Source organism: Chenopodium album, chromosome 5 (assembly GCF_948465745.1).
Source record: "Chenopodium album chromosome 5, dcCheAlbu1.1, whole genome shotgun sequence".
Classification (NCBI taxonomy): Eukaryota; Viridiplantae; Streptophyta; class Magnoliopsida; order Caryophyllales; family Amaranthaceae; genus Chenopodium; species Chenopodium album.
Genome location: NC_137838.1, coordinates 64,725,278 through 64,753,045, shown reverse-complemented (window position 1 = coordinate 64,753,045; position 27,768 = coordinate 64,725,278). Strand labels below are relative to the sequence as shown.

The window sequence follows — 27,768 nt, the reverse complement described above, 5'->3', positions numbered from 1 at the left end:
AACCCATTTACTTATCAGGTTCAATCTCAGTTCACCTCATTATCTACTTATCTCAACAAGAAAGAGCAGGACGAATTACGGCCAATGATAACCCATATACATACGTCTTTTAAGTCATAAATCGGATACAGCATAACATAACGATAGGCTTACAACTCTGGGAGGCCAACGAGACCAAAAGTTAATGGGGGATAAAAGTCCAGCATTACCAACAGTACAACTGAAATCAAAAGAAACAACAAAGGATAGTTCATAGATAAGCAAGTTAACTAAGATTGCCGAGATTCCTGTGAAGGGCCTTCTAGGTGCTTGCTGGTAGCTTAGTTTACTTAGCACACCTACTTGATAATCCTCTTGACAATCCGACGTAGAGGCGCATGAACTCTTGCTAATGTGAAAACACTACGCAATGATGACATCTGTGTGGTTTTAGACATCTGATTTTCCACTGACTTGACGATGTCAAGGTTAACAGCTAGCTGATTAGGAGATGGATGTGTTGGAGGAACTGACATTTGAAGCGAAAATTGAAACCCAGTACCAAATGCAGGCTTCTGCACCTAAAAAGATATTGCAACCCCAACAGATCAGTGTACAATACATAAACCTCCCATTTGAGGTGAAGTTATTTTCACCAACCAGTGAATAAGTGATGGGAAGAACATCATCAGACCACTAAAACAAAATTGAATTTCAAAAACTTATTTACTAGAAGTTAAATTAATTAGTCCTTTAAAGGTTAGCAACATTGTGAGGTAAGCCATAAGCAGCAAGTGTTAAATTCAAAGAAAAGAGGAAAATCAACTAAATTCCCAAATACATAACCCAGGATGATAGGGAGTGATTTAAAAAAAAAAAAAAAAAAAAAAAACCATGCTATTTGATGAGCCAATTTGGAATCTTTACCCCAACATAAGAGTATGAAGTTGATCCAGAAAGCATTTGCTTCTTAGAAAATATCTTCCTTGACAACACTGACAAAACAGAAGCTATTGCATTAGATGACATGTCAGTAACAACTACAGAAATGCATTTGTTCAATAATTTATAAATCAATACTGTTAGTGTAAAACAGGAAAGTTTAAAAGAAATCTAGAGTGCCACGTGATCCTTTTTGTTTTTGTATTTTTTGTTTTGTTTTTTTTTTTTTTTTTTTTTGCTTTTCCTTTTTAATTTTCATTTTTTTTAATATGGCCTTCAAATTTCAGTGAAGCGTCTTTTCAAAAATATTATCTAAGTGAAACGTTACAATTATCTTTTCCCTTTTGGCTGTTACGGAGTATTTCTTTTCCTCTGTTATCTTCATTTGTTTCTTACATGCGGAATGCTCAATTTATAATTCCCATCTCCTATTAAGCCTAAATTCCCTAATCATTTTCGCATTTGCTCTGCATATAAGGTTATAAATTTCACTCTTCTTTTTTTTTAAATTCTTAAATGCGAAATTGTACTGTTTTTTTTTTTTTTAAGTAGTGGGTTTTTTTTTATTATTTATTTATTTATTTTAGGAACAGTTATCTTGCATAGCATAGATTATGGGGAGGTGTTCAATCACCAGAAGACCAAATACTGAGTTTTTCTTAAAAAATTTGGGTTATTATGATATGTTTCGTCAAATTTCTAGCAATATTTCTACCAGTTTTAATTTTTTGTTTCAAATCTGAATTCGGGTTGCAGTTTGATTTCACTTATATAATTTGTGACAAAATCATCGCTTCACAATCTTGCTAGCCATGCCGTCTTTTCTTTAGCTTAGTCTTCTTTTGGGCCGAGGCTTTGCCGGTAATGGAAAAACAAGTTGTTCTTGACTAAAACCACACGTAAGTGTTAAATTTGTAATAAATTTCACCAACCGGATGTTTTTATTTGAAGTCTATAAATTTTTCTGGTCGTTTTTAAATTTTTAATTGGGTTTCTTGCTTTTGAAGTGCTGAAGGTATTAAAACTGTGTTAGATTCTTACTTATAGGATTTTAAGGTTAAAGTTATTGTCTTTTTCCCCCTTCTTTTTCACAATTCAATTTCTCTTCCCCGTTGAAAAAATAGTTCTTTATCACAAATTGTTCTCATAAATCGATTGATTCCTCATTTGTTCAATCCTATTTCATTCTCCTCTACATGATCTCTCTTATTTTTTAAAGGTTAGTTGTTATTTTCCTTCCCTTTAATTTCTCAAATGTTAAGTAAATTTTAATGTTGATGGCGAATCGAATTTTCAATTTCTATGTTTATCTATACTAATTTTGTCATTTTTCACTTGATGGTTCTTTTTTTGGTATTTGATATTTTGTAAATTTTACTCATTGGAACTAATTATTTCTCTTAATCTTCAATCAAATTTCCTCATGCAAGCATTGATGTACTATTTCCAGATTGCCGATTATATTAGTAAAAGTTAGTAAGACTATAAATTCACAACCAATTTTTTAAAAAGTAAGGGTAATTTTATGATCTCATAAATATTAGTATTTTCGAGATTTTATTAATCTTTAATTTTGAGTGTTTTGTTTGGTGATGGGTGATCTTATTATCTTTTATAAATAGGTTCTTCAGTTCTAGAATACATTTGGGTGACATAGAATTTTGCTTTATAGTTTGATATAATTTTGTTTTGTTTTGGTTTTTTTTTTTTGGATATTAAAGATTAAATATTATGGGCACTTGAATTTCCACGTATAAATATTACGAGTAATTGAATAATAATTCAGGTGGATTATTTGTTTTCGTTATTATGCTATAATTTAGGTCTGCAATCCATACCTCTTAAAGGGTAAAATTTTAGTATTCTGATTCATCCATACCTCTCAATACTATCTATACCAATTAAGGAGTAAATTGATAATGCCATATTTTGTGTGTTTTCATAGTTGAGTAATAGGAGCAGGTTGATTGAGCTTTAGATTTTTAAATTAAAAAAATTACAATACAATAAACAGATTGCACGGGTTTAAGACTAGTTTTATTTCATATCTCAACTTTTAACAAATTGTTTGCAAAAAAGGTAGTGGACAAAGGGCACGTACCTTCAGACTCAGACGTGAGCTTGAGAAGCAAACTTGATCAATCCACAATGGAGCATCATATTCACACACAAAGTGCACAAATTACCCACTAAGTCAGATTGGCTCATCAAATTAAATTATAAGCATGCAAAATCTGTAGTATTGCTCCCCATATACAGCTTATGTCCTAATTATATATATTTTGGATCAAAAGAGTGACTAAAATACTTTTGTTCTTGACATTTAGCATTATACGCGATTTTAAAGAAATTGGGTCAAATTGAGGTAAATTGACATAAATTCAATCATTTAAGGCACAATTTAGTTAAAAAGGAATATTGTACATGTAGGGTAAAAAAAAATAGGCAAAAAGTAAAAAGAGATGAGAGAGAAAGTAATAATGAGTATTGAAAACCCATTAAAATATTATAAAAGGTACATTTACACATGAAAAGTGGAGGGCAATTGAGTATTTAAATTGTAAGCAATGGTAATTTTGTCTAAAATCAATGACTTAAAAAGGAAAGATCCCAATGTAAAAATTTGATAGGATCACTGTAGACACCCAAATGTGTCTCCCCAAAACCAAACTCAGTAATGAATACCTTTCACGTCATTAGATTATCGAATAAAGCAAAAGTGTGAAAAGCTTAGTGATGAGGATGTTTTTATTAAAATTCTCTTCTTTCTGTTTTTGAAAATATTTTTTTTCTTACCTTATTTTTTAAAAACGTGCATTCCAGTTTAGTTTGGTCCATGATATGGGTCCAATAACGGTGTAGTTAGATGGGGCTTGAAAAGACCTTTCCAACGATATATTATAAGCCCAATTCCGATGAATAATGAGGAAGTTATGGCCAAAATACTAAACTGGGCTCGAACCAGATTTTACCTACGACCCAATGATCATGTGGAGGGTCCAAAGGTTTAATCCTATTCTTAAACTAATTAGGATTAATTAGAACCTTCCATAAGTTTTTAAAAGATCTTAATTCATTTTTGAAAAGATAAGATCAAAGAATTTGAGTTAAATAAAAACTTTCCCTTTTTAAAACTTTCCTTTTTTTTAATCCTAATTCTATTCGAATTTAAAGATGTTCAAAGACAGTAATATTTTATTTTCGTACCTCGTAATCTTTATCCAAATTTTATATGCTTGGATATATCTTGAAATTATCTTTCCAATGATATATTATAATATTAAATTCGAGCTATAACGAAAAAGATATGAATGAGATATGAAACTCTATCCAAAACTGACACCGTTCTACTATTTCGGCCATATCTTTTTATATACAAAATATTTTAATCTGATTCTAATTGGGTTGGAAAGTAAACTTCAAGAGCTTTCCAACGACATATTATATGCTTTATTTGGACTTCTGGATCAAAAGATATGATAAAAACAAAATCCGCAAAAACTGTTGTCCATCGAGTTCTATTTCGATTCGAATTCGGATTCTTTTCTTATTCTTCGACCCTCTTTTTTCTCTATAAATAGAGGTCATATCTTTCCTTTTTCAATCATCAATTCTTATTCTTTTTAATTCTCACCAATTCTCATCAAGAATCTCTTGATTACTCTCTCTCTCTCTTATTCTAAACCAACCTTTTTACAAACAAAATTCCGCATTCACAAGATCTAGACACACCTAGCATAATTCGAAGTTGCCTTCGCCCTATACGTGAAAGGTTTTAATTTCAGAGGATTTAGTCCCAAATCTCTCTTTCAATTATTATTTAATTTAAATGTTTTATATTTTTCTTGAAATTATTAACGCGTGTATTTTGTTATTAGAAAGAGGTACGAGGCATCCAAGTAAGTGTTTTAATTGTTTGCATTGATATTATAATATAGTAATCATGTCTAAGTTGTTATTATGATTCCTAGTATCATGTTAGGATGCTTGATGTTTCGAATGACAACAATGATTCTTAGTATTAGGTTTAGGGAAAAGGTTATAATATCAAATATGCTTATTATGATTCCTGCGATGCTTCCTATTTTCATCCTAATATTCATTTTTTTGTGTATGTATCCTAATATTCATGTTAGTATCATGTTATAGCTATATATTTGATCTTTACTGTTTAGTGACATACTAGGGTTTGTTATTAATCTTGTTAGTATCATGCCTAAGATCTTGCTATTATTATTCTTTAACATGATTATGATAAATATGATTATTTTATGATGATGATGATGATTATTATTATTATTATTATTATTATTATTATTATTATTATTATTATTATTATTATTATGTTGCTTGATTATATTTATTGTTATTGCTTGATCACACCTTTTATGCATGTTTAAAGTGAATTGGTACTTGTAATCACGCTTAATAAGATAATTAATAATCTTGTTTAGGGTTAATTTGATTATAATTCAAGTAATCGCCAATAATAGATTTATTTGTGCATTAATATTAAACCAACATAGATAAAAAGGTTTAGGGTTAATTCTATTGATTGCATGTTAGTCAAAGCGCACATGAATACGATCAGAATAAAGTAGAGACCTATTGTTAGGGCAGGTTCAATCTCTTTTAGGTTGGATTTATACCTACATCCCCGAACTACCAGTCTTGTTTCCAGACCTATTGGAGTTGACGATTTCATGAACTGTTAAAGGGTGTAACATTCACCTCGAGAACGGTTTACAAGTTCTTAAAACTTGTTGGCGACTCTTTTGTTCTATCTTCTTTCCCTTTAGATGCCACTGTACTTTAGTGTATGATCATAGTGGGGTTCAAGCTAGGGATAATGCTTGAAATATTCCCTACAAACACCATAAATGGAAACATAAAAAACAAATAGGAATGGAGGGAGTACCTTTTATTACTCAGGATTGAACAGGACAACTACCATGTAAATAAGCAATATTTACAAGGGTAAGTTTCCCTCAAATTCAAATTCCTTCGTAGTAAGGCTAATGCAACTAAGTTTATTGAATAAAACAATTTTCATTTCGATGAGTAGTTGTTAGTCAAATGTGTGGAATGTAATATGGCAAAGAGAAACACACATGTCCAAAATTCAGACCCCCGTCCTAAAAGCAGTAAAGGGGTCATTAGGATCGAGTTTGGTTCGAGTTATGGCTCACATGAGTAATATTAGAGTTTTACAATTATGTATAAACTCCATAATATATCAAATAAGCTACATACTCCCTCTTATTTATTTACCCATTTATCTTAAACAATTAAGGGAAAATCGTTGGTTTGGACATGTAAGATAGAGAGACCCCGAGGGTGCACCGGTGCGAAGTGTGGAAGAGTGGGACCACGGAGAGATTAAACGAGGGAGAGGGAGACAAAAAATGACTTGGTTGGAAGGAGTGATGAAGGATATGAAGTGCATGGATTTACATGAGGATGAAGCTTTGGATCGTAAGGGATGGAGGAGAAAAATTTATGTTCATGACTATATGGAATAATCATTTTGGTTCATGTTAGCCGACCCCACTTTTGGGATTAAGGCTTTGATTGATTGATTGATCTTAAACTACTACACCCACTGTCCCCTCCCCTTTTGTTTTTTTTTCACAATCGAGGTAGAGTTACCTTTATAAAATTTTTGTTTTAAGTGAAGTTTTTTTTTTTTTTTTTTTTTTTTTTTTGACACAAACCGAGCAAAGCAATTCATTAATCAAACAAAAGTTTCAGATCATCCATTACAAAGTTAGAGATTCCCAAGGGGACCTCTTCCATCCAAACTCTAAGATCATCAAAAGAAAAACTTAATTTTGCTAGCTCGTGAGCAACCCGGTTGCCTGCCCTCTTCACGAAAGAAAATGAACAAACTTGACATCTAAGAGTAAGGTGTAGAATATCATTGACCACAAGGCCAAATTCAGTAGGAGGAGCTCTACCCTTGACTAGATGATTGTGAAGCTTCAGACAATCTGTCTCAAGGCATACCATATTGAACCCCGAGTCAAGAGTAATTGCCAAGGCGTGCCACATTGCTAAGGCTTCAGCAACATCAGCCTCAACCTTTCCACTCCATCTTAAGCACGTTGAGACCACAACATCACCCTCCGTATCGCGCATCACACCCCCCAAACCCACTCCAAGAGTGCTGGAAACCGCTGCATCAGTATTGATCTTGATCGTGCCATGAGGTGGAGGCAGCCACCTGGATTCCAAATGTTGCGGGTTGGAGTTAGTGTTTGTATCATCCTTCGCATTTTCATAGTCCCCAATGATGCCCACCGCCTTGTGAATGATATCATCCACATCTCTTTTCCTACCTTCAAACACCCACGCATTCCTTCTCAACCAAACTCCCCATAAAATACTCCAAAACAAATTCCACCATGAGGGATCTTTGTGGCTTTTGCGTACAGAACAACACCACTCCCTGAAAGAATCCCCTTCATAATTGTCCACCAACAACCTCAAGGGAGATAGATACCATATTCTCTTGGCATCCTCACACGAAATCAACATATGGAAAATACTCTCAACTAAGTTACCACAAAGAGGACAGATTGTATCCAATTGCATACCTCGTTGAGCTAGACTACCTAGAGCAGCCACATCATTCATTAAAGCGCGCCACGCAAAAAATTTTATTTTGGGAGGGATCTCAGCATCAAAACTACTTGACACATTCGCAGTCGAGGCCGAATTATTTTTTTGCTCCATGGTGAGTAAATTGTAGCACTTCTAACAGTGAAAGTTCCATCTTTTGTAAAGTGCCACACCCAAGTGTCCTTCCTCTCAAACATAGGAATAGGGATATTGCAAATATCATTAATCTCCCCAGAGGAGAATCTGCCAGTAAGCACATCTACATTCCAGGCATTATTAAGCCACAAATCACGCACAAACACATGCTCACCATCATCGTTTCTTTGTTCCGAACCTACCTTAAAGTGGGGCAGGTTGGGAACCCATGGGTCTTTCCATATGTGGATAGTAGACCCATTGCCTATAGACTTCCTTGCACCTCTTGCAATGACATCTCGTACTCCCATAAGAGACCTCCAAGTGTAACTCGAGTTCGAATATACCTTGGCATCCATTAGAGTCGTATGGGGAAAATACTTCCCCTTAAGAACTCTAGCAACAAGAGAATCTTCATTCACTATTATACGCCAAACCTGCTTAGCAAGGAGAGCAAAGTTGATAAGACAAAAGTGTCGGGAAAAATTGACTTTATGTGAGAGTAAAGTTGTGTTCCCAATAGGAAAGTAGGTACATTTTAAAAAAAAATACAGAAATATTAGTTAGTTGGCCATAATTGGTCAAAATAAAATACGAGAATATTAGATAACTCATCAAATCAATTTTGAAAACATCGAGTTTGGGTTAGACATTTCAGAAAATTTAGTTTGGGTAACACAAACTGTTTTGATATTCACTACCATTATTCGACACCATTCAGTTCGCCTCATAGCTTCGGTGAGTTAAATCAGAGGATATCACCATGCTAGTCTCGCAACTCCCACACCAGCTTTCAAGCAAGAGAGGGAGAAACGGGATATTGACAAAAGGGGGGCAAATTTCAAGCATTTTTGTATGATATGCCATGTTTCCGATTATGATTTTCACTAAAATAAAGGGTTTTACTAGCTAAAACAACCAAACTATTTAAGGCAACCAAATAGTTGCGAGGAATATATCAAAGACCATCAAAACTCAAAAACAATAATAATCAGAATCTCTCTTTACCAGTCTGTGTTAGGGCCTATATTTAGTGTTTATATTGTATAGCTAACGGGCCTATTTCATGAGCCCTAATCTCTTGTATAAATACACTACTCTACACTCTAATGATATAAAGAAAAATTCTATTCACTCTATTTTGACATGGTATCGGAGCCTCTATACTCTAAACCCTAATCTACTCTCTCTAAATTTTTTTCTTTTTCTCTAATCTCTACCTCTCTACTCTCTGATTACTACTCTATAATCACTATTCTTCTCTACTGTTTGTTTATTAATGACGGACGACGGCAAAATTGATCCTTCGTCCCCTTTCTATCTTGGAGCAGGAGATCAACCCGGCAATTTAATCACTCATGTGGTATTGAAGGGTGACAATTTTCTTGCGTGGTCTAGGGCTATTACCCTGTCTTTGAAGTCTCGGAGGAAGTATGGGTTTGTTGATGGCACCATCTCCAAACCGACAGAGATGAAGAAGCTCCTCGATTGGGACACCGTCAACTCCATGCTTGTTTCATGGATACTACGAGCTATTGACCCAAAGCTTGCGGCCTCTATCCCATACTTTGAGGAAGCACGAAAATTATGGGATTATTTGGAGAAGCGTTTTTGCGAGGCTAGTGGTGTTCGCCTCCAACAATTGCGTTCTTCTATTACTAATTGCAAACAAACCAAATCTATGACTGTGGAAGAATACTACAATACTTTGATGGGTTTTTATGATGATTTGATAAGCCTCAAGCCTCCCCATGGATGTGAGTGCGGGAAGTGTGAGTGTAATGTTGCTGCTAAGTATGAAATTGACAGAGAAGAGGAGAAATTACATCAATTTCTCATTGGCATTGATGATGAGAAATATGCAGCCGTGAGGACAAACTTGTTGTCCCAACAACCACCGGCGATGCTAGACCGTGCATACCACGCTTTTCTTCAGGAAGAGCGCTCTCGTGGCATCGCACAAAACAAGACTAAGGATGAGGCACATGTTTTTGCTCTTTCCTCTGATCGAAGGACTTTTCAGCCGCCAAATAGGGTCGATAAGAGCAGATTATATTGCACACATTGCAAGCGTTCGGGCCATGACAATTCCGGCTGTTTTATGCTTCACGGTTACCCGGATTGGTGGGTAGAGAAATATGGGAAGAAAGGGGGAGGGGCGAATTCTGGTCCGTCCCCTGCTTCTGGCAGCAGGGCTGCTCTGTCATCCCACGCATCTGCTGCCCCTGTTGCTGCCGCAACTGCTTCTGTCGCACCTGCTACTGTTCACAGCAAGCCCACGGCTCGTGCTAATGCCGTGGGCAGCCCTATTGGTGCTGGTCCTTCACAAGCTACTCTTTCGGCCTTATCTGAGTTCAAGCCTGAGCATGTTCGCCTTTTGTTGAATATGGTTAATAATAGTCAGCAAGACAAAATGATTGGTGAGTATTTTTCATCGTCTTGGATTATCGACACTGGCGCCTCTCATCATGTTACCGGTGATGCCTCTTGCTTAGTGGCTGAACGTTCTATTTTATCATGCCCCGTTGGTCTTCCGGATGGTACACAAACTCTAGCTACAAAGGAAGGGCGTGTGTATTTGGCCGACGGAATTACTCTAGAGAATGTTTTATTTGTGCCTAAATTAAATTGCAATTTAATTTCGGTGTCTAAAATGATAAATGATTCTGCTTGTTATGTCCGATTCACTGACTCTTTATGTGCTATACAGGACCAACACTCGGGGAGCCTGATTGGAGGCGGTGAACGAATAGATGGACTCTATTATTTCCGGCGAATCCCAAAAGTATGTGCGGTGACGAATTCGGGAGTTTCTACATTCGAGCTATGGCATCGTCGTCTGGGTCATCCGTCGGATCAAATAGTCAAGTTAGTGCCTGCTATTAGTGCTAGTTCTAGTAGCAAATCTTTGAATAAACCATGTGAAATTTGTCCACAAGCTAAGCAGTCACGGGGTAGTTTCCCGGATAGTGATAGTCGGGCTAGCCGATTTTTTGAAATGATTCATTGTGATTTATGGGGGCCATATAAGACTCCCTCTACTTGTGGTGCTCATTATTTTTTGACTATTGTTGACGATTTCTCAAGAGGTGTTTGGGTTTATTTGTTAAATGATAAAACCGAATTTTATTCTTCGTTCTCTTCTTTCTTTGCTATGGTTAAATGTGAATTTGATGTTCATGTTAAATGTGTGCGGAGTGATAATGGTACGGAATTCAAACCCATGATTCCGTATGTTATTGATAATGGCATTTTATTCCAAACATCTTGTGCCGGTACCCCACAACAAAATGGTAGAGTGGAGCGTAAACACCAACATATTTTGAATGTTAGTCGTGCTTTAATGTTTGAAGGCAATCTTCCGGTTGATTTTTGGGGAGAATGTGTCCTAGGTGCGGTCTACTTGATTAACCGTACTCCCTCTCGTCTACTTGATAATAAGACTCCATTTGAATTGCTTTTTAGTAAGGAGCCTAATTTTGATGAATTGAAAGTTTTTGGGTGTCTTTGTTTTGCTCATAATCAAAAGGCTAAGGGGGATAAATTTGCTCCTAGGAGTAGGAAATGTGTGTTTGTGGGCTACCCTCATGGTAAAAAAGTGTGGAAGTTGTATGATTTGGAGACGGGTGATATTTTTGTTTCCCGTGATGTCATTTTTTATGAGAATGAATTTCCGTATGCCACAAAGGGTGATAGTCATGTTGGGTATGAGAATGCGGTTGAACATAATTTGGGTGTGGATACCGATTTTCTAGATGATTTGGAGTGTGTTCTTGAGGCGAGTGAGGCTACTCTTGACCTCGGAACTCCGGACAACAGTGCAGGCAGCCCACACACCGCACCTGCCACTGCTTCCCAGCCCGCAGCTGCTGCTGGTAGCCTAGTCCGCGACCAGCCTGCGGTTTCTAGTGTTGCCCGCAGCCAGCCCGCGGCTCTTACTGCTGCATCAAGTGACAGCAGCTCGGGCAGCTCCTCCCATGCTGACCCGAGCTCTTCTACCTCCTCTACGCTTGATTTGGGTCGTGGTCTTCGGCCAAAGCATGCACCGGGTTGGCACCGTGATTACGTCGCACATACTTTATCTATCCCGAGTCCATCTACTTCTACTAGTTCACCGTCTACTCCGAGCTCCTCAGGTACTCCTTACCCTTTAGCACATTTTGTGAATTGTGATAAATTTTCTTTGCGACACCGTGCTTTTATTGCAGCTATTGATACGATGGTTGAGCCTCGTAATTTCAAGGAGGCAATGCAAGATGAGGGATGGAAAGAGGCAATGCAAAAAGAAATTGATGCATTGGAAAATAATGGCACTTGGGTGATGGAAAAATTACCTCCGGGCAAGAAGGCTCTTGGGTGTCGTTGGGTTTACAAGGTCAAGCTTAACTCTGATGGCACACTAGAGCGATTGAAGGCTCGTCTTGTTATTTTTGGTAATCATCAAGTTGAAGGTATCGATTATAACGAGACGTTTGCTCCCGTTGCTAAAATGGTCACTGTCCGTGCTTTTCTTGCTGTGGCTGTTGCGAAGAACTGGGAATTGCATCAGATGGATGTCCACAATGCATTTCTTCACGGTGATCTTGATGAGGAGGTTTATATGAAACCTCCCCCTGGTTTTCATGGCGCTCAACCTGGTATGGTGTGTCGTCTTCTGAAGTCGTTGTATGGTCTTCGGCAGGCACCTCGTTGTTGGTTCTCTAAATTGGCCTCATCTTTGAAAAGGTACGGATTTCGGCAATCGTACTCTAATTACTCTCTTTTTACTGTGCAATCTAAGTCTATTCAACTGAGTGTTCTGGTATATGTTGATGATTTGATAATTTCTGGTAATGATTCCTCTGCGATTTCAACATTCAAGTCATACTTGAGTGACTGTTTTCATATGAAGGATTTGGGTGTTCTGAAGTATTTTCTTGGTGTTGAGGTTGCCGTAGTCCGGATGGCATATTTTTATGTCAACGGAAATATACACTTGACATTATTGCAGAGTCTGGTTTGCTAGGTTCTCGTCCAGCAGGTACTCCTATTGAGCAGAATCATACTCTAGCGAAATCAGAGTCCTCTTTATTTTCTGATCCAGAGCAGTATCGACGGCTTGTTGGTCGTCTGATTTATTTGTCTTTTACTAGACCGGACTTAGCATACGCGGTGCATATTTTGTCTCAATTTATGCAACAACCGCGACAGGATCATTGGGAAGCTGCTCTTCGTACAGTCCGGTACTTGAAGGGATGTCCGGGTCAGGGAATCCTTTTGAGTTCCGATTGTGATTTACAGATTACAGGTTGGTGTGACTCAGATTGGGCAGGTTGTCCCTTGTCGCGTCGTTCTATTTCAGGCTGGTTAGTGTTCCTTGGTTCTTCTCCTGTGTCTTGGAAGACTAAGAAACAGGACACTGTGGCTAAGTCTTCTTCAGAGGCCGAATTCCGCTCAATGTCTAAAACTACTGATGAGTTGAAATGGTTAAAGGCTCTTCTTCTGAGTTTGGGTGTCTCACATCCCCGTGCTATGGGTTTATTTTGTGATAATCAATCTGCCTTGTATATTGCGCAGAATCCGGTATTCCATGAGCGTACTAAGCACATTGAGGTGGATTGTTATTATCTTCGTGATGCGATTCAGGATGGTATCATTAGCCCGTCTTATGTGAAGACTACAGACCAATTAGCGGATATTTTCACCAAGGCTTTGAGTAAAAGTCAGTTCATGCATTTACTCGGCAAGTTGGGCATTTGTGATTTGCATGCTCCAACTTGAGGGGGGGGTGTTAGGGCCTATATTTAGTGTTTATATTGTATAGCTAACGGGCCTATTTCATGAGCCCTAATCTCTTGTATAAATACACTACTCTACACTCTAACGATATACAGAAAAATTCTATTCACTCTATTTTGACAGTCTGTAATGTCACTGCTCACATCACAAGCTCCCGCATACGTAACGTCATGTGGCGGCTCATGCTTCAACATACTCTGCAGAACAGGCATAAATGCAAAATATATAAAAATTTAGGTTGAGAATCCATTTGTATAAATAAAATATATATAACAGTTTCTACTAGACATAATTTCAAAATATAAATTTAAAGACATGTCAAGTACACATCTCTTTTTTAAAAGGAAAATCAAATACAGTACATATAACACAACTCACTTGTACGCACTACAAGAAAAAAGATCAAAGAGGGTGACATAACTAGATCAAGGAGGACGAGTTGTTTTTTGCCTTGTTGGTTTAAATCAAGGAGGGAGAAATTATAATCACCCCTTTATTACAGAGCAAAGAGGGCAACTTTTACTTTCGTCTTTCTATTTCAAAGCAAAGAGGGTGAATTTAATTTTTGCCCTCTATTTTAATAGCAAAGAGGGCGAATTCCAGTTTTGCCCTCCTTGGTCAATAGCAAAGAGGACGAATTCCATTTTCGCCCTCGTTGATCAATAAACATTGTAATAAAATAAAACAAAGGTAAAACAATTAAACGTTTTCTCTATAACAAAAAAAAAAAAAAAAAATCATCGTGCTCTCTTCTTATTCACCAGCAAAAATGTATGAACCCTAATTTTTTTCCTACTCGAATTGCTACTCTAGTTCTTCACTCTGACTCTCACAAATTGCTACTCTAATTCTTCGCTCCAAATAGACGTTCAGATTTCACACATTGTTGCTCAAAATCATTGCTCGAAGTCAGTCAAATCGCAAGTCGTTCAGGTATTAATTTTGTTAATTTTTTGCAATTCTACTAATTTTGTCTCAATATTATGTTATTAAGCTTTTGATTTTGTAAGAATTTGTTGATTCTCGAAATCCTTGCTCTAAATTTGTTGATTTTTTTATCATTTTGTTGTTGCATGTTAGTATTGCTATATTTGCAAGTTTTTAGGAGTTTTTATTTATGCAAGTAATGTCAGATAGATTATAGATATCCTACTAGTTGCTATCTCTAAATTTGTTGTTTTTTTTGTCCATTTGTTGCTGCATTGCTAGTATTACTACATGTACAAGTTTCTAATGGAGTTTTTTATGATGAATTTTTAAAAAATCTGGTAGTGATTGGATGAACAACGAGCTGATGAATGAGCAGATCAAGGTAGCATTAGCATACTGTAGTTTTAAGTACTTTCAGAAATATATGTCTTAATTTCTTTCTTGAGTTGTCTGACAATATATAATCTAATTTTAAGTGATGGCTAATTTTGCAAAGCTTAATTCCAAATGACACTTGAATTATTATGCTGACCATGTATAACAATAAGCTTGAAATTGTCTAATTTGGATCATTTTGAGTAACACCTACTATTAATTTAGGAAAGGAGTAAGAAGAATCGAGAAAGTGCTCTTGAAAGAAAGTCGACATGTGGTGCAAAATCAATAGCTCACATAATTTCTGATTTGGTGAGTATAAATGTGAAAATTAATTTCTAAATCCTTGGGGAAACTGATATGGGAAGCCATGCCTTCAGCCTTTTATTTTTAAGATATGATAGCATTTTCTAATCCCGGATGAAAATGAAATGAGGTCACTTCTAATCAAGGTGTACCATCCCCTGTCTGCTCATGCTTTTCTTTCCTCTATAACAAACTGTCTCCTCACTTCTAATCAAGGTCACTTCTAGCAGATTTCTTATTGATCTTTTTGAAATTAATAAGCGTATGTATGCGATTTGATAGGAACTTAAGGCACAAGCTTGTGAAAATGAGAATGAGGTCACTGAAATCAATGGTTCTAGTTCAAATGTAACCACCTCATCCCAAGCTAATGATGATCCCATGTACTCCCTCCAGTGTCAATTATCTGCAACATTTGCCATAATTGGATGCTTCTTATTATCTGCAACAAATTTTTTTATTTCTATTTTTAGTAAAAAATTTTGTGTTAAAAGACATATTTGCCCTTACTTTTTTGTTTTAATGTTGTTTAACATTTGTTAATTATACACAATTATATCTACAACATTCTAATGATTCCCACCAAAAATTAACCCCCTTACACCTTCTGATTTCTAAACCCTTTCAACTCCCAACCACCTCATTGATTGATCTTCATTGAAGATGTATCGATTTTGCTGCCGAGAATTCTCCAGAAATTATTCATAACCCTTCCCCCTTCTTTCATTTTCGTCACTCTCTCTCCTGTTTTCTCTCGTCTCTCTCTTATGTGAAACCCTAATTCCATTTTTTTTTTCTTCTCTCTCTGTAACTATGGACGGAAACGGCGATGAGTCCCCTAAAAACACCACCCCAGAACGTAGATTTGAGGGTTCTACGGTGTACAAGTTACAGCGAGGCACTGGTATTGTGAAGCTTGTTCGCCGTTGCCCAGCTTTTTTTCGCCTTTACACTCGAGGGAAGATCGGAGCAAAATTGAGCGAATACAGTTCGAGTGATGAGGAAGAGGAGAAGGCGGGTCAGGGTGGAGGAGTTCCAGATTTGGCCGAAAAACAAGGTACTGATCTAGAAATGGGTCCCGTTGTTACTGCGGAGGGTGTTGCTGGGCCTTCAAACGCTCTTGCTGTGGTGTCGAAGTCCTCTGGTGACTCTGAGGTGGTAGAGGTTGTAGTTCCTAACCCCCTATTGAGGTGGTGGTCATTCCAGACTCTGCCTGGGGGGGGGGGGGTTTGGTTTTGCCTGAGTCCCTCAAGTCTCCTGCCTCTTCCAACAGCTCCAGTGGGAGGAAAAGGGTCAAATCTGTCTTCACTCTGGACTACAACGATTGGGACCCCTACTATATGGCTTACCTTAGGGACAAGTATCCTAATGACTTCCCCCCCCCCCCCCCAACAACTGATATGGGCAGCGTAACTATTCCTTAACCCTTATTTAATTTTTTTGATTTTTCAAAAGTTGCTGGTTGATGTTGAAATGGAAGTAACTACTTGTGCTGCCTTCTTCTGTTGATGTTTATGGTTGATGTTAAAAATGGTTGAATTTCCCTCCTGGTTTATTTTTGGATGGGTAATTTTGTGTTTGGTTGATGTTGAACTGGGTTTACTGTCCTTGTTTGTTGTCCTTGTTTACACTACTTGTTGGTGATTCATATGCTGCCTGTATACTAAATTCTTGTTCCTTGTGTATGCATGTTGTCATGTTGGTGATTAATATGCCTAATAATAAGGATTTGAGATTGAGTCCCTCATTCACTATTGTATGATTGAGTCCCTCAGTCAATGCTATTTGATTTGTGACATTCCAAATGATGAAGGGACTCAGTTTGAGTGGGATTTGTAGGTTAGTTTAGCTCCAACAACTGTCTTGTACAGATGTTGTTGAGGTAACAACCCACAACATCTCACTGAAAATAAACTTACCTGTCTAATGGAATATAAATTAAACCTGATATTTCATACATAATTGACAGCAACACAAACATTTCATGGCAACTATTCTGTACTAATCATTCAATACATGATTGCCTAATAAAAAAAACAGGTGATCTACCAAAATACACATAACCAAACCATAATAAGCATGAAAAAACAAAAAGTTGCTTACTTTGACAAAAACAAAGGTTTGAGTACTTGTGTGGTTATGTGTGGAAGTCATGCCTGGTTTGAATGATTTTCTTGTTTTGTCCCTAGTCTGCATCCACCTCATACTGAGTGTTTTCAGGGATATCTTGGTATCTTGGTTGACAGGGATGAATAGAGTGTTTAGGTGGTCAACTGCTTGTTGAATGAGACCCCTTTCACATTCCAATATTTCTTGAAGTAGATCTACACTGTCTAATCTATACTTGCCCATATGAGGTGGGTTGAAGTTGTTACCCCCTTCCTTTTCTAGAATTTTCATCATGACCCCTTGCAAAGTGATCCATGTATACTTGTTTAGTATATGATCAAACCACTCATATGCCTCATACACTTTGTCTATGAGTTCATCCAGGGTAGTAGGAAATGATAATATAGTAGTGATTGTATGACCTTGAAAAGACCCAAATCCAGCACATTTAGGTCTAGGGATTGTGCAGGCTGAAACACCATTTGAATGTTGAAACCATCTGATGTGCATGCTTCAATGAATTCCTCATCCATACGAATCTGATGTGGCCTAGCATTGTCCCACTGGATGAAAATGTCTTTAAGAAGACTAGGATGCCATTGTCTTTTTATTGCTGGAATGATTTTGTGCAGTAGCATTTTCCTGATTTCATCCTTGTTCACACTCTCCACAACCTTTGTTTCCATAACCCCTGCATCTCTGTTTTTGCTTTTCTTTTTAGCCCTCTGTTGGTAAGTGAATGGGAAGATACCAAACTTTCCATCATGTAACATCTGTCCATTGCAGTCATACAAGGGTTTCCCAATGACCCCCATAAACATGGCTTTAACTTTGTATCTCTTTGATTGTTGGCATCTATAGGGGTTTTCTTCCTTTGGTAAGAGGTAAAACCTCCTTGTCTCAGGGTTCATATAGAACCACTTCTCATCAATGTGTATGTGTTGTTGCATATCCGTGAATGTTGGGTTACCAACTGCTGGAATTGGGTGTAGATGCTGTAATGCCTACTTCAGTCTTGCCACTTTGTGGTTAGATGTAAGGGTTGGATGATTTGATGTTGTATGTGTTCTTAACCTGCCTTTTTTTTTTCAATTTATGGAGAAAGGAGTGAAATTTTGAGGGCTGAAGCATAATCCCTTTCTGTTGTCCTTTTATACAATGGCACAGACTGCAAGAACTCATCAGTGATGTCCTTTGGTTTTGGACCTGTTTTACCAATTTTTTGCTTCCGACCACTACTAGAAAACAGGCTAATTCCGACGGATTGGTTACGACGGACTCGAAATTCCGTCGGAAAAAGCTAATTTTCCGACGGATTTTTGTTTCGTCGGATATTTCCGACGAATTAAAAAATTCCGTCGGAAATCCGTCGGAATAAATGTTCATTGCGACGGAATTTTCCGTCGTAAATTACAATTTCCGACGGAATTATAGTCCGTCGGAAATTTACGACGGAATTTTCCGTCGTAAAATAATTTAAAAAAAAAATTAAAACTGATTTTTCTCCTTACCCTAAAACGCACCCCTTCTCCTCATTTCCCCCTTCTCTTGTTTCCGCCTCCCTTTCTCTTATTTCCCCCTTCTTTGTTTCTCTCTCATCTTCTCTCCTTCATTCCTCCTCTCTGCCAATTCTCTTTGTTTTTTCCTCTTCTTCGTCCCCTCTTCTTTGCTCCTCTTTCCTCTTCTTTACTTCTCGTTCTCCTTCTCACTCCTTTCTCTTTCCACCGCCGGCGACACTACCACCCGTCGCCACAAGATCGAACACCAACGTAAACAACACCAGGTCGAATATCCGGACCCAACCCCCCAAACGCAATCTCCAATGGTGCAAATGAAGGTTTTTAGGCCAAATTCGACCACAAAAACTCTAGATCTAGAGTTTTCGTGGTCGAATTTGGCCTCTTAAACCTAATTTCGAGGTTTTTGTGGTCGAATTAAGGTAAGTGTATTTTTAAATTTTTTTTTTTTTTTGTTGTTTAATCCGATTTTTTTTTTTTTTTTTTTTTTTGTGGTAGCTGTTGGGAATTCGAATTTTTCTTAATATTTTTGTTGTGAAGGTCTTTTCGGAGGCAGTAGTGATGGTTTTAGGTGGGTGGTTTGGTGGTTTTGCGGCAGTAATGATTAGGGTTGTAGATCTGGTTTTGTTTGGGTGGAAGATATGTATTTGGGTGAGTTAAGGTTAGGCGGGTCGGTAGGGGTTTTGGTTTTGATTTTGGTGGTTGAGTTAGGGGGCTGGTGGTGTAGGCTGGTGTGGGGGTGTTACGGGCTGTTGTGGGGGGTGGTACATACGGACTAGTGTGGGGGTGGTACATACGGACTAGTGTGGGGGTGGTACGGGCTGGTGTGGGCTCGGGGGTCGGTACGGTGGCGTAGGGGGTGGTGGTGGGTCGTCTGGGAGGCTTTTTTTTTTTGTTTTTTTAAAAGCATTTTTCGACGGATTTTCCGTCGTAAATTTCCGACGGAATACAGTCCGTCATACATTTACGACGGACTATTTTGGGCCCAAATTTAACTTCCGGCGGACTGAATTCCGTCGGAAAATCCGTCGGAATAGTGGTTCCGACGGAAATTCCGTCGGAAAAGGCCCATTTTCCTACAACAGTTTTTCCGACAACTAGTTCCGACGGAATTCCGTCGGAAACCCCGTTTCCGACGGAAAACGGGATGTTTTCGACGGAAAATTTCCGTCGTTATTTGCCTATTTTCTAGTAGTGGACATCTATAACATTCCCTTCTGTTATACTTTGCTTGACAAATTTCCAGACCCTAAGGGCTGTACTTCTGTGTACCCCATATTTTCTGGCCATGTATGACAGAAATCCTCTCTTGAGTTCCCCTTCATGCATGTTGAGTAAAATATCAATTACCATTTGTCTTTTTGTGTGGACTGTTAGGTGTTTTCTGCTAGTTGGTTCCTGCTGTTGTGGTACATCCTCTTCACTGTTGTTTTGTTCTTCATCACTGCTGTGAGAATCAGAATCATAATCCATGTACTCATCCTCACTTATGTACTGAAATGGTCCCTCATTCAGTATTTGTTCAATATCAAAAAATTCCTGATCAAGTACTCTTCCATTTGCTTGGATTCCCTTTTTTTTTTTCCTTTTCCTTTTCTGCAGGTGTGAAGGAAGGTGATGAAGTTTTTTGTGGCTGCTGAAGTTTTTGTGAAGTGCGGAAGCGGAACCCTAATGTTGCCCTTAGTTTAGGACTAATTTTAGTGTAGGCAGTAAATATTTTGGACTAATCGAATATGTAATTAATGGGGTTTGTTTTTTTTTGGAACAAACTTAATTTTCAGAATTTGAAGGCTATAGTGGCTAATGGTTTGTAATGAATGCACATTCAATGCTTGCTGCCTTTTATAAGGAGCATTTCTAGGTTTAATGTGTAGGTATAAATTTGAAACATGTTAAAATTTGAAAATTTTGAATTTTGGGTGGAAATGTGAAAATTTCAAATTTTCACACAAAAAAAAGAGAGGGAGAATAACTTCCCCTCTTATTTTTGGTGACAAATTTCCATCAAAAAGTAAAGGGGACCACATTACCCCCTCTTTTTCCCACTCAAATTTACCCACATGCAACACTAAGTCCCATGCACTCCTTTCTCTCTCCTATTTCCCTCCTTTTTTCCATCTTAATTAAATACCCTAAGTTGTCATTAAAATTCCCTAAAAGTTTTGCCTAGGAGTTCGTAAAACTCCTCTTTGTTGCAGATAATTGAAACCGGAGGGAGTATTTGAAGTTATGGGAGAAGTCAAAGAGGTACATTGAATATTTGTCTAATGCACGAACACTTTGTTTTTCTTTATTTTAAAATTCTGATTTTGTTTTATCTTGTAAGGCACAAAAATCTCCACTTTTGGGATTAAAGCTTTGATTAATTGATTGTAGGCACAAAAATGGGAAGTTTGACGATGAGGTTGAGGAGAAGTTCAAGGAATTTAGGGAATACCATGAGAAAGAAATTGGTGAAAAAGGGGTAGATAATCTTACTCGTGAAGAAGCTTATGTGAAGGTTCTTGGACATCGTTCAGGTTATGCCCGAGGTTTAGGCAAAGGGCACCCGGTGTTGTCTAAAGACGGAAAGATAGGAAGAGCTTATGTTGAACAACTACAAAATGAAAATAATATGATGCAAGCTGAATTAGAAGCGTCTAAGAAGAAACAAGAAGACCTAGAACAAAAGCTTCAGTTAGTCATGGAAAAGATTAGCCTTGATGCTTGATTGAGGTAATATTTTCTAGCTCACTCTTTGCAAAAAATTGCCTTGTGGATGCATTTTCAAGCCATGGCTGTATTAGCTGGTTATGTTAGAGGGATCTTGGACAAGTTCCTATATAATTGAGTAGGTATAAGACACGGTGCTCACTGGCTCAGGATTGAGTTTGCATGTTCTGTTGTTTAGTTGTTGAGTGTTTGTTTATTATGCATTAATCTTGAACTCAGAACTGATGCTTTTCTGCATATGGTTATTTTGGCAGTAGCCCATCAGTCCATCAAACAATCCATTTAAGTCTCTTATTCTTGAACTTGACTTTTGTGAATTGTGACTTCCTGATCCTATATTCCCCGACACTAGGACTTGATCTATGCCTATCATTCTAAATACTGTACATCCTAAACAAGTAGGATTGATGATTTACGTATCAACTTTTACCAGCCAAGCTGTGGCTATGTAATGACTATTCACCCAGAGATAGCTGCCACATTTTTTTGCAAGTTTTTTGCAAAGAATCAGTATTTGAGAGAGGGGCACATTAGTCATAGCCTATTAGTAGTGTCTTAGAGGAATAAGTTAGAGTTAATTGTGAGACTTTTGTATAAATAGGACTCATTAGGAGGGTTAAGAATCATCCAGAAAATTATTGTTAAGCTTGGCTTAGTTTTGGAGAGCTGCTCTTCCTCTCGAATGAAGAGCGATTGTATTGTTCGATTACTTTGATCATCAATACAAATATCGATTACTTAGCTAATTTTCTGCTTAATCATCCTCCTAATATCTCTAATCTGAGTTAATTCCTAGCAAATGGTATCAGAGCAGTTCGGTCTCCGGTGACCTTGCTGGAAGTCCGGCGAACATGGAGTTCTCTGATGTGTTCTCACAGTCAAAGCTCGAGGCAGAAATTGATGAAATTACAGATCGATTGTGCCATAACATAGAGAAGATTTTTGAGGATGCCATTTCTCGAATCAAATTAGGGTCAGGAGTACTTCACGAAGACTTTGAGGAAGATGAACATCAGGTTGGTAAGTTAGCCAGCTCCGAGTGGTCATGTGGCGAGGAGGAACCTCCATCACAGGAGGACAAGAAGGTGGAGGTACTGGAAATTTCCAGATCTAATCGGTACTTTTACTCTGTGGTTCGCACCTTCTCCAGTGGCGCGATGGTGGAGCACTCAGGCGGTGGACTTATAAGTCCAGAAGCTTGGTCTAGTGGTGCTGAGACAAATGGATCTGGAAAATTTTTGAGTGTTTTACCAGGAGGTCTCAGCGGTGGTGAAGATGGTTTCGCCACCGGAAGATTTGGAGGACGGAATGGCAGTGCTCAAGGGGGTGTCGCCGGCAATAGATCGAGTGAGCAATGTAATTGTCTTGAAAGGAAATCGCTAGGAGGAGTGTTTGAGCGAGGTGGTGCTGGAGGAAGCGGGTCTGGTGGTGGCCCTGGTTTTTATACCGGCGAGACAGGTGGTGTGGTAGGTTGTTGGAGCAGTGAGTGTGGGACAGAAAGTATGAACGTTGTTTCGAGTAGTGGGGTGAGGAATGGTGATTTCTCTGGCAGGTTTTCCGGCGGTGGTGTTCTGGCCAGAGGTGGCTTGGTCGGTAGAAGGCCCTTTGTGAGCGGCGGATTCGCTGGTGGAAAACTTCAAGGGTGGTTGCTTGGTGGTTCCCAGAAATCTTTAGAAAGAGAAGAGTATGGGGAAATCTTGAGTGGATCTTTTGTTGGCTTGGAGAGGAAGTAAAAAATGAAGAGTTCTAGTAAGGGTATTATAGTAATACACCCTGAAGATATTGCAAAATTTATCAGCCAGCTCTCACGTGCTTCAGACAGAATAGATTGCCATAGTGGGTTTCTGAGAATGAATGGGCTTACTCATTTAAAGCCCAACCTATCATCTTTTGGAGTGACTCACAAATTAAAGTCTTCCAATGTTGGGTTTGGTAAATTTAGGCCCATCCATCCAACATCAGTTTTAAAACCCAAATTCATCACCCAAATTGTACATTGCAATTTCCCCTTCCCACAGCCAACAAATCCCAAGTCCACGAAGACCAACTCTACCCAAAATTCAATGCTCTGCTCTCATGACATGCTGATAAAGTATTCAGATTTTCCTGCCATAGAAGGTTCTCAAGAGGGAGCACGAATTTTCAACAATGATCAGGAATTCTTAGTGCAGTTTTCTCTCGCCTTTGTCTTATTTAAGAGCTGGGTCAGAGGCCGGGAATCCAGTTCTGATTATAAACCACCTTGAGGACAAGGTGAATGTTTAGGCGGCGGGTATTGCAAGGAATCAGTATGTGAGGGAGGGGCACATTAGTCATAGCCTATTAGTAGTGTCTTGAGGAATAAGTTAGAGTTAATTGTGAGACTTTTTCTATAAATAGACCTCATTAGGAGGAATAATCATCATGTTGAATATTGTTGAGGTTATGCCATTGGGAGAGAGTGAGCCTCTCGAAAGCTCATATTAGGAGAGAATCCACCTCTCAAAAGTGGAATTATCCTTCTATTAGTGTAATTTCTTCCATATTTAGAGCTGTAATCTGGTTAGAAACCATGCTAATTCCTAGCAAATACTGATGACTAATGTGCCCCTCCCTTAAATACTGATTCCATATGTAGGCTATGACTAATGTGCCCCTCCCTCAAATACTTGCAATACCCGCCGCCCAAACATTCACCTTGTCCTCAAGGTGGATAGTAGTCGGCACTTGATTCCCGGCAGTGACAATGATATGCTGAGTCCAACTTCTTGTGATAATTGTAACTAAGCTCCTTCTTCAGTGAGGTGTTGAACTCAGTGGAGAATTGATCCTGTTCTAAAGCCTTGTAGCAGTCATCAGGTAGTACATTTTGAAATATATGCACAGGGACTAAGTAATGGGGGTCAGGCAATTAATTTGAGGATATAAACCTTTTGTTTTTAAAGTTGGATAGCAATCTCCCATCATATGTCTTACGTGGGCTGGAAGGACATGAACGAGGACTTTCTTTTAAGAGTTGGGTGGGGCTGAGAAAAATTGGAGTGGGCTGAAAAGTTAAAGGAGAGGAGTAAGATTGACTAGCTGGGTTTGAAAGAATGGGTTGGGAGCTAGCAGTTTCAGAAATGGGCCTTTTTCCATGTACAAAAATTTGGCCCATATCCTTTCTTTCCCCTCGTTGGTAGGAAAAGAAGGACCCAGATACTCCCTCAGCCATTATGTCATTAATTTGGGAAATGACACAAATACCCTTACTAACTTTTTCCAGAATCATCCTTCTCTTCAATCCAACAAAAGATCCATTGTAGCTTCTTCCATACTCCATTGTTTCTGGATCATTCTGCAGGAAGACCCACGAAGCTTCACCACCCAAGAAATCACCACCACAAGCACGCTTACCCGGTCCACCACCGGATCCACTGGCTCCAGATCCGCCCCTCACGAAGACCTCTTCCCTGTTCAGACCACCACCAACAGTGGTCTTCCCTCCACGCTCAGCTTTTCCAGCGAACACCCCTTCTAAATGGCTGTGAAACAGCACCAGCAAGCCCACAATATCCACCACCAGATCGCCCACTATGTCACCCAGACCTCCACCGGTAAATCCACCTGCAAAATCACCTCGCCTTCCACCCATCCATGGTAGTGGAAAGTCGGTCTTGCCACCAGTAGCTTTGTATTCTCCGCCATAAAAGCCACCCCAGCCAATCGGACCACCGTGTAAGCCTCCTCCGAAATTACTGAGAGTGTAACTAACTATTGTATTTTTCAGATCTTCCAGTTCCTCCTTTGATGTCTCTGCCCTTAGTGAGGTTGCCTCCATGTGAGGGTTGAAGATGCCTCCCTCACCTATGGAAAAGGTGCCTGGCAGCAACTTTTCTCCGGCATGGATTTCCTCTGGCAGTTCCCCCTCCATTAAATCTGCTTGGTTCTCTTCTTCCTCAAGCTCTTCTTCCATTTCCTCCAACTCCAATTTCATGGAAGAGAAAATCGGAGAGAAAACACCATCAATGTATTTCTCCAGATTTCTTTGAAGGTTATCAACAATTCTCTTCGTGGATTCCTCCATCCTTTCGGAGAATTGCTCAAGTGAATGTGACCATATCGGAGCTCCGGCGACCTCCATTCCCTTTTTTTTTTTTTTTTTTGAAAGGCTGAAAACAGAATTTTAGAGGCTGAATCTACCAGGACAGACCAACTCTGATACCATTTGCTAGGAATTAACTCAGATTAGAGAGATTAGGAGGATGATTAAGCAGAAAATTAGCTAAGTAATCGATATTTGTATTGATGATCAAAGTAATCGAACAATACAATCACTCTTCATTCGAGAGGAAGAGCAGCTCTCCAAAACTAAGCCAAGCTTAACAATAATTTTCTGGATGATTCTTAACCCTCCTAATGAGTCCTATTTATAGAAAAGTCTCACAATTAACTCTAACTTATTCCTCTAAGACACTACTAATAGGCTATGACTAATGTGCCCCTCCCTTAAATACTGATTCCTTGCATTTTTATGCTTACTTTTTGCTGTTTCTTAATCTTAGGAGTAGTTTATATTTATGTTACTTATTCCAACTATACTAGAAGTATATATAACCCAAGTACAAATAAAATAAAAAGGTTAATAAAAGTAATATAGGAACCCAAAATTGGAGCAAACCAACCAACAATAGTGTCAGTTTAAGTAGGGATTGAAGCCGAAGGTAAATGCTATACTTTGTGATCTTCTTTCTCCAAATGTTTTGATTGTGGTATCTTTATGATGTTGAAAGCGGAGTAGTAGTGGTCTAGTGGATAGTATAGAGTAAGATGTTTGGTTAATAAGGGTTAATTAGGAATAAGAAAACTTATATCTATACCTCCATGATCTGACAAAATAGGATTTTTTTGTGTAGTTGTTGTTCATGTACACATGCATGAGTCTAATGGGAGGACTCGGCTTACCTTTTTAATCTCTTGAGAAGGGTACAAGAAATTGCAAATTCAAGATAGACAAGATGCAGGAAGTAGGATAGAAAATTTTGCTGGCAGAAGGAACATACATTATTAAATTTTAGTACTTTTTGGCCAAGTTATATTTGCTATGATACTTTTGTATATATAATGACAAAATTAGAAGTTATGCCTATTAACACCTTTTCTTTTCCTAAAAGTAATCCCTAATAGAGTTTTTCTTTTTTTGCCCTTCAAAATTTGATCAAGTAGGGCGAATTTTGAGCAAGGAGGGCGATATGAACGGACTTGATTGAGTTGTTCACAGAGGGCGAAAAAACTTATCGTCTTGCTTGATTCAATCAAAGAAGGCAAAAATTTGTCCCCTTTGATTTTGATCAAAAAGGGCGAAAAATTTTGCCCTCTTTAATATTTAACAAAGAAGGCGAAAGAATGTAGTTGCCCTTTGAAGCTCATAGGACGAAGCTAATAGGGCGACTTGTGGGTGATTTTAAAATGGCGCTCTTCGCCTATTAGGGCGAAATTAACCTTTTTGATCTAATATCTTGTTGTGACGCTAACTTACTATTGACTACATGGGTCCCACACAAATAAATATGGACCATTCAACATTTTATCTTGGGCCAAACTTATGGAACTTTTTACAAATTGGCCGACCCAAACACTTGGAATATACCTGTGCTAGATATAAGTATTAGAATCCAAAACATCATTACCCGTGTCAAACTATGTCTACAATTTAGTTGTTTCACTTCCTCAAGGTACGCTTATTAAGAATTATGGTCTAGTGGGTTATGGAGTGCTTTCGACTATGCTAATAACAAAGTCCCATTTATGTTAACCACCGGTTATTTACCCATAAACATTTCCCACCCACAAACCACCCTTGGTACCCACCACTATTTCACATCATTACCCGTGTCAAACATACGTTGTTGGATTAGTCACAATGTATAACTTTTTTTTTCAATAATTTTTAGTAATATACAATTACAGATATAAATGGTCAAAGCGCAAATGTGTCGGTTAAGAAGTTGTACCTGATGCCTTAAAATTCCAATGACATTGAATGCATTCACAAAATTCTCCTCATACATGTAAAGCTCTAAATGTGGTGCCCACTCCCTCAATATAAACTGCACAATTGGGGTATTCTCTAGATTAGAAGACGGAACCAACAGCTTATCCCAAGCTTATCCCAAGAAACCGAGAGTAAGGCGCCTAGCTCAATGATATTTCCCATTTCAATATACTTTAGGCAAAGTTTAGATATCCTCAGTTGTTCAGTATGCGAAGCCAACAATTTGATAACATCAAGGGGTTCTCCCTGTCAAAACAATTAACATAAATCCGTTTTCAAAAGCCATTAAAATGTACAGTAGTGAGTAGAGCTGTTTAGAGTGCGGTCTAGACCGCACCAAACCACAAAGGT

The 27,768-nt window shown here is 38.3% G+C and overlaps 1 protein-coding gene across 1 annotated transcript; it reads right to left on the bottom strand.

Moving 5' to 3' along the window:
- On the bottom strand, positions 1–27,509 carry LOC145630863 (uncharacterized). Its single transcript, XM_081682999.1, has 5 exons — positions 27,377–27,509; positions 13,577–13,652; positions 3,023–3,055; positions 907–974; positions 1–560 (listed from the first exon to the last, which is right to left on the bottom strand). The coding sequence occupies exons 1-5, from the start codon at positions 27,431–27,433 to the stop codon at positions 339–341; spliced, it is 456 nt and encodes a 151-aa protein (XP_081539125.1). The 5' UTR covers positions 27,434–27,509; the 3' UTR covers positions 1–338.
- Positions 27,510–27,768: the final 259 nt, after the last annotated feature.